The sequence below is a fragment of the Merops nubicus genome, unplaced genomic scaffold, assembly GCF_000691845.1.
Source record: "Merops nubicus isolate BGI_N331 unplaced genomic scaffold, ASM69184v1 scaffold13832, whole genome shotgun sequence".
NCBI classification, from domain to species: domain Eukaryota; kingdom Metazoa; phylum Chordata; class Aves; order Coraciiformes; family Meropidae; genus Merops; species Merops nubicus.
This window is the reverse complement of record NW_008594366.1, coordinates 110,942-118,684: the sequence shown is the minus strand read 5'-3', so window position 1 is coordinate 118,684 and position 7,743 is coordinate 110,942. Positions and strand designations below refer to the sequence as shown.

Sequence of the window (7,743 nt, the reverse complement as noted above, 5' to 3'; positions counted from 1 at the left end):
ACTAGACAAGAAGTCTTTACTTGGCCTGTACAAACTGTTTTTTAAGACATTTATAATCCATTTTAAGAGAGATTTGCATGTTGATAAGAGGAGGTCTATCTGCAGTGCATTCAAAGCTGCACATAAAAAATACACTCTGTGAATACTGTTCATATTCCTAGTATGTTGTCCAAATTGGACTTCTCAGTGAAAATCTTCCTTTTGATATAGCACCTAGCACCTCATTCAGTTTTGAGTTTGTTGTGCCTTTTTCAGTACTGTCTGCAAATAAGAGATGAAAAGATCTTTCTGTAGTACTTTGGCTTAAGGAATTTTCATATTGTGAATGCAAGCAGAATTAAAATTAAATGCAAATTTGTTGAAGACGTGAAATTTTATTGATTGAGTTTACTTCTACAGGGTTAGGAACTTTGGAGAGTGATTGTTATTTTTAAAAAAAAAAAAACAATTTATTTATTTTCTGCAGGTGATTCCTTTACACAGTTCCAATTTGCTGATGAGAAAGAATGGGATAGAGAAAGCATATGCCATAAGCAGGTAATGGAATTGTCATTCAGATGAGATTTTATGTATAATTGCCTGGCACTGAACACCCAGGCAGCTGGGCTTTCAGCAACAAAAGGTTTACTACAACAATAGCACTCTTTATTCTCTATATTCTTATTAATTTGTCTCTGATGCTGGAGGATCCTGGGTCATGTCCTTTATTTTCCTTTTTCTTCTGAAGACTTGTCAAAGCAGCAGGTTAGGTTTTTAAGTAATGTTAGAAGAAAAGAACAAACAAATCCATCCTGTGAAGGGAAAATAAGGGACTGTTGCTTTGCTTTACTTACCAATTCAACCTTCCTTTATCAGCTGTATTCAAGAGAAAATAGTTTAGTGAAATTACTACAGCAAAATCTATTGGAGTATATTCATATATTTGACTATGAAGCTTGTTCTGGTTCTTTCAAATTAACAGTTCATATGCTCTGGCTGAACTTTGCCCCACAAATAACTATAAGACCAACTAGCTTAGATATTATTTGTATGTGGATTCTTTATACTGGAATAAAAAGGGGGCAAAGCAACAGGAGCCTGCTGTGTTCTACATCAGGCTACTAGAAAGTGTTTAATCTCTGCAGCTCTTGAAAATCATCCAAATTATTGCAAGATAAATGCTTTTCTCTTCCAGACATTTCTTAAAATTGCTGTGAAACTCTTTGGGTGTTTCTTGAAACATATATTTGTATTCAAATTTCTGAAGTTTGCTACTTATTTCCAGAAATATTGACAATAATTATTCCCTGGGAAGTGAAATTTAAAGGTACATTTATGTTGCAACATCAAATTAAAATGAGGAAATAAATCCAAGTGAGACATTTGTTTAAGCTGTCACATGTTTGTTCAGTGGGATGCAGTCTTTCAATGGCTGTGTATTTTTTTTCTTATCAGTTCCACTCCTTGTGTGCAGGATGTCCGTGTCCAGAATATTACTTTCTTCATAATTTCCTCATAGGCTTGTCATTATAGCATTTGATTTGAAGACCTTAATTAGTTTCTGAATAGCTAAAGCCATGGTAAACAGAGTGAAGTTGCACGTTGCCAGTGCATTTCACAGATATTCTTCTGGCTGCCAGAAGAATGAGACTTCACAGTTCTGGAGCTGGCCCCACACTCTCCCTCATTGTGAGGGTTGCTGTGGTGGGCACATTCTTCTGCCTCTGTCCCTACCAGACTGTAGTCACTCATCCTGTCCTATCTAAATCCATTGTTTCAAACTCTTTACTGTCTTTTGCTGTTCTTGTGCCAGTTTCAAATAGTTTACTGCACTAGTCAGCATTACCCTTCCATTGATTTCTTATTTTAGCCCAGAATCCTGGCCTGTGTAGTTTCACAGCAGTACCCGATTTTCCACATAATCTCTGGTCTTCAGCCTGTTATCTTCTTTGTTCCTGGCCCATCTTTCTTTTCCATAAAAGCTGGATACAGGTCTAATTTTCATCCTAGATCCACTTTGCCAAATTCTCTGCCGTTGCCTCTTAGCTCACCTGTTTCCAGTTCTTTGCCTATACGTTATGTACAAGTTTAGGGAATCATAAATGGAAGTGATTATGATGGAACAAAATAAAGCAAAAAAGGCATAAAAATAGATGCAGAATGACTGGGTATTTCCCATTTCCTGTTCCTTGAAGAAAGCAATGGCAAAGCATTTGTTTGAAATGTGGAATGGAAATGTAACAGTGGCATCAACAAAAACAAATTTTCAGTTTATTAAGAATATTATCAGTCATTGTTACAAAAAGTAGATCTGGATTTACTTTGTTGCATATTGATAAAAATGCAATAAAAATGTTTCAGAACAGAGTCTGCAATTTAAAAATCAAACAGTTAACAGTCATTTGGATTTTTCAGTGGCAGGTGGCAATTCCAGCAACAAACTATGCCTCTATTTTGAACAAATAACTACCTGCACCAGGTAAACTATAAACCAGTGTTTATAGTTTATTAAATCTTTGATCCCTTTGTTTCTTTTTTACTCAAACACCACTTTTATTGAAATCTGTACTTGGATAGTTAATTTCTTCTGTTATTTCTCCAGATTGTGTGTGCAACTATAGTTTGTTGCTTTTGTAAGCATCAAACCAGCATTTTAAAAGGTGGGGAAGTACAAAAAGTGCCATGTTGTTTAGGCACTAAAAACAGGAGAACTACACACAAGCTACATAGTTTGACTGCTTGGAAAACAGCAGCTCATTAAAGAATGGCGATTCCCACTGCATAGAAAGGTTCACAGATTAAAAAGTTATTTGGAAAAGCCTTTTATGACATTGTCAACTTGCAGAACTGTTGCCTGCTTTGGCTTTTCAGGGCGTTGCCTAAGGAAGATTTCATTTATATCTTCTTTTTAACCTTTAAGTGATTGTTTCCACTGTAGGTGTTTATGTGGTAGTTTGGCCAAACTGCTTTGTACGTGTGTAGTTTAAAACTATGAATCCCAGTATTTCATTAGATTGTTCATATTCCTTGAATGGTGGGAACGGGGAGATGTAATAGATTAAAGTCATTATTAGTTCATATTTTTTAATATAAGCATGCTGTGTGTTGAATTGTATTTCAGTTATCTGCATTTTCTGTTGACTGCCAGTCTTTGGTCCAGGCACTTCAGGAGCTGCCTCTACATCTAAGGCTGAATATAGCTGCTGAACTTGTGCAGGTAATGCTGTGAATTTTCACAAGAAAAAGCAAATATTTTAAGTGAAACAATCTATGCAAGAATAATTACTTTAAACTTGGTCTTCAAACATAAGTAGGATGTGTTTTATAAGTAAATACTTTTCTTGAGCCTGGCATGTCAAATGGCATGTAATGCAGAATTGTCTCTATCAGCACTTTTTATGCTTTGTTGACTTTAAACAAAGTGCTTTGATGTGCAGCACATTAGATCTGAAGCCAGGAATCGGAGTATTTGACGTGGAATGATTGCACTGGTTTTGTGTTTCCTTCAGTTAGCTGCTGTTAGAAGCTTGCACCAAAATTTTGAAAATGCTTTCACATTTTTTCCTCTTAATTATTTTGTGATATACTCCGTCTACATATTAACAAGAACAAATATGTTTATTCCATGAATCAAACTTACATCTGTGTTAGAACAGGTAAAACTGTCAATCAAGCAAGTGAAGAAAATGTCATTTATGCTCTGGTGGAAGAAAACCAAAACATCTCACAACAGAATATTGGGAAAAAATGTTTCTTCAAGCTGTGAAAAATAAAATATTTATGTAAGGGCAAAAGAATCAACAAGATGTAAATAGAAAACAACAATTCTTAAAAAAGAAAAAAAAAATAATCCAGCTGCTCCAGCAAGGGGAAAAAAAAACGTGACCCCCTGCAGAAAAAAAATTTACTTCTGTTTGGAGCTTCATGAAGTGCTTCTGTGTCTGACACAACTATGCTTTTCTAAGGGAAGCTGCAGATAATATTGCTTCCAAACACAATTTTCTTCTTAGGAATTCTAGTCATGATCTTTAACTTTAATCAGTTATAAAGTGTGTGTTAAAACATTTAATCTTTGCCGTGTCATTCTCAGTGGTGATGTGGTTATCACATATGCTGCAGTGCTCTTAGTGCCAGGACATCCTGAGAAAAGCAGAATCTGTGTTCCACGGTTAAATAATGAATTGCCAGTTCTCCTTTCACTGTTTGGTAATGTTTTATAATGTAGTTTCAGAAATACACAGCAATATACTGTAGCTTATCCAAATGATTTTCAGCAACCCATAGTATGGTTTGCTTTCAAGGCTGGAACTTTGGAGGGATGGCCTAACATGGGGTAATGTTTTCTAGCCAAATTCTGACTTCGGTCATTCCAAAATTCAGAGTATTGATGGGATTTCATTACAGAAGAATTTATTAAAAAGTAACTCTCCAGGAAGTATTTATGAAACAATGGAACTTGCTGATTTAGCATAAAACCTCATGTTCCATAGTAAGGGATAGAAGGAGTTTGTATTTTGTGGTTGCTTCTGTAAAATTATCATCAAGATAACTGTAGTTTACTTTTACTTCTGAATCCAGTTCTGCTGAACTTCACTGGGCCACCTTAAGTGATTAAATGTAGGAAGCATGAATTACAATCCAAATTAGAATAGTGAAAATGGAGATGATAATTAGACTGAAGTCCTTTCTTGTACTCAGGAGTCAACACCTGCAGAGCTCCCACAGATGAAATCTAAGATGACTGAAGACAGCAAGAGAAGAGGGCTTCTATTCCAACAGTCTCTGGCTCAAAGCAAAACAGGGTTGGCCTGCCTTACCACTGAGGGTTCTGTTGCTCCATCAGGCCTTGGAAGCAAAAATGGTCCTAGGGCAGGTGCAGCGGAACCATTTCAGAGAGCCCATCCACTATCAACGCAAGAGACTGACCATTTGGAGGAAGAACTCGATCTTCTCCTAAATCTAGATGCTCCCATTGATACAGAAAATAGACCTGACTCAGTGGCATTATCCTCCAACACATCAACTGAAAAAGATTTAAAAATGGCGTGTGAGGAAACTGGTAAGATTTCTCCCCAGCATGCCCTTATTTACTTTCCATTGCTCTCTATTTTAATGATGTTTTTGAACTCTTCATAGCTACTCACCAGTAGGCCTGTCATCATCTCTGTCACACTGCATTTCATTCATATGGGGGCTATGTTCTGACCCATTTGTTCCTTTTCAGTTTTAGCTCCCCACAGAACCAGTCAGGTCATTTTAAGCATTAAGAGATATTCCCCTGCTGAATAGCATCGGTCTTATGATTCAGCAAAATTTTAAATTAAAAAAAATTAATGTACCGCTAGAGAATTTCAGTGAGAGGAAGATAAAGTTTTTATTTAACGTTATCAGCCCTTAGTTCCTTGTGCTAATAGCATACAGCAGAATTGACAGCTCTTTCTGATGGTGTGTTATAAATGCTACTTTCAAACTTTAGTAGATTTTGTAAAATCAACTTTAGTATGGAAGCAAAACATAGACAAAAATTTTCATATTTTGGAAAAGTCAGCAAACCCTTCCTTTTGTGTGCATTCCTAGAAGTTATACTACTGGTTGTTAGCTTTGATGGAGATAGTTTGTCACTCCTGCCCAGTCCACAATCCTGTGAAAGAATATTTAGCATCTGACTTTGCGTAGGATTTTCTTGGGTGCAAGTTGCCACCATAAGCAATACATCAGCCTTGTTATTGGAGACAGTCCTGAAGTGCTCCGTCGTGTCGGTGATCCGGCATCCAGTGAAAATCCCTTCAGAAGGCAGTGCCAGCAGACTGGAATTATCCCATGCTGTAGCAACCACACAGGGCAATCTGCTGTTGGGGCCTCCTGCTCCTCTCCTGTGCTAAACTCTACAGCAGACAGGATTGTGAACAGCCACAGCAGGGAGGTCACTTACAGTCTGTCTTCTGCAGGCCCTGACCCCCGTGAATCAGATGGAAGCCACATTGCTCTGGGTGAGTTTATTACGCTGCCTCGTTTTGTTTTTTTTTTTTTTTTTTCTAATAGCTACTACTATATTTGGAATATGACTTGCTGTGCTTCAGGAAAGAGAGATTGTGTTTAAATAGATTCAGTTGTGTGTTAAAAAGAAAACTGGTCTGGTATGGAATTGTTTCCAGGTTTTCAAGTCTGTTCTTCACTTTTCTATACCTCTTAAACCTAGATATGCCTGAAGAGAAGAGTACAGCATCAGAGCAGCAGCCAAGTACATCTAAAACTGTTACTGAGGAAGAGCTTGAAGACTGGCTGGACAGCATGATTTCCTGAAGCTCAAGTTTTCTGTGCGGATTATTGAATATAGCAAAATTTAACTAGAAAGTGGAATCTTTCACTTTGTTCAGTATGCCAAAAGCTTGGTTTTGTTTATTGGCACCTAAAGTTCTGTGCAACCAAAACTCTCTTAGATGTGATTGAAAATTGTCTAAGACTAATATTCTTAAAGGTCTAAAGTTTGTGATGAAATAAATTAAGATTTTTCTGTGCTAAAGACGCAGGCTACAACACACCAAGAGAACAGTTGTTTCAGTTTGTATTTGCTCTATGTAGTCCTTAAAATAAAGCTATGAATGAACAATGAATACCTGTGGTTTTAGTCACTGTCCTCATGCCACATGCACATATTGTGGAAGAAGGAGAAAGAAAACAGACAGTGTTATATTTGGTTTATGATACTTTATTGCAGTGGGCACTTTTTATTAGAGGAAAGAAAAATATGCATAATCCTAATAGCTTCTACTTGCAGGTGACCATAGAGCAGTGTTTTATTTTGGCCTAAGGTTTAAATTGTTTTCATTTTGATACAGTGTATGTCTTTTAACAGCAGCAGCTAATAAGCTGTTATTGAAGGTAGTATATAAACAAACTTCAAGTGCAATTTCATACAGAAAGACAGAAAAGCAAATACAGTTGATGGATCTGTTCACCTAGAACACTAACATAAAAAGTTTGCATAGCTATGTCTACAGAGGTTTTAAGGCACTTAATGTTTCAAGGTTGACGTGTTTGAAAATGTTTTCTTTTTGACTGCTTAAAGCTTTTTAAGCTGTATCTTAATACATTCACTAGCAAATACTGGGGGGAAAAACTAGGCAGCAGTTAGTTAACGTTTTTTTTTCTGAGGCATGGACTCAGAAAATGGTTCAGTGGTTCAAGTTCTTAAATGTCAAATGTTGTGCAATTAAGACACCTTTTAGCCCTTTCAACTGTACTGCCAAACACTAGGTTTAATGCTGTGGTTAAAAAGTTGCTATCATTTCAGGCCATGGCTGAACTGGAAGGATTAAATTAATCTGGCATAGTGTTCTTTTTTCTAAATAAAAAATTCCAACAAAAGACCTGTTTCATATGTGGTAGTTACAAAAAGCCTATGAAATAGTAGTGTCAGATTTTAGGTATGTCTTGAAGTTTAACGTATTTAAAGCAAATATAAGCTGTGTAATTACTCCATGAAAAGAAAAGAAGGTTTCTTGTATAGTGGATCTCAACAGTTCATAATTTCTTTCGTGATGTTAGCCAAGTTGATCCTCATATTGTTTCCGGAAGCAGTCCCCTGCTGGGAAGAAGTCCCAACATCTTTCTTGGTACATCTTCCACACAAATGACTCCTGTAAATGATAAAAAGTATTTATTTTAACCTCTCAGTTAGTGCTCCAGATAAACTCAGTGATAACCAGGTACTGTGCCTATTCCTGTGGAGCAGGAAACTCAAAGACACGGAAACTCAAAGCT

The 7,743-nt window shown here is 36.6% G+C and overlaps 2 protein-coding genes across 2 annotated transcripts in view; one reads left to right on the top strand and one right to left on the bottom strand.

Moving 5' to 3' along the window:
* Positions 1-450: 450 nt before the first annotated feature.
* On the top strand, positions 451-6,282 carry AVEN (apoptosis, caspase activation inhibitor; the record flags this gene model as incomplete). The annotated part of the gene is made up of 4 exons (XM_008935759.1): positions 451-537; positions 3,101-3,196; positions 4,678-5,038; positions 6,179-6,282. Coding segments are annotated over 4 exons (648 nt in total), but the record flags the coding sequence as incomplete, so codon positions are not given.
* Positions 6,283-7,523: 1,241 nt separating this feature from the next.
* Positions 7,524-7,743, bottom strand: part of RYR3 (ryanodine receptor 3) — a gene marked incomplete at its 5' end in the record, with an annotated part of 111,027 nt that continues 110,807 nt past the window's right edge. Inside the window, one exon of the mRNA XM_008935761.1 lies at positions 7,524-7,619. Within this exon, the coding sequence (XP_008934009.1) occupies positions 7,524-7,619 (96 nt within the window). The remainder of the gene's footprint in view (positions 7,620-7,743) is intronic.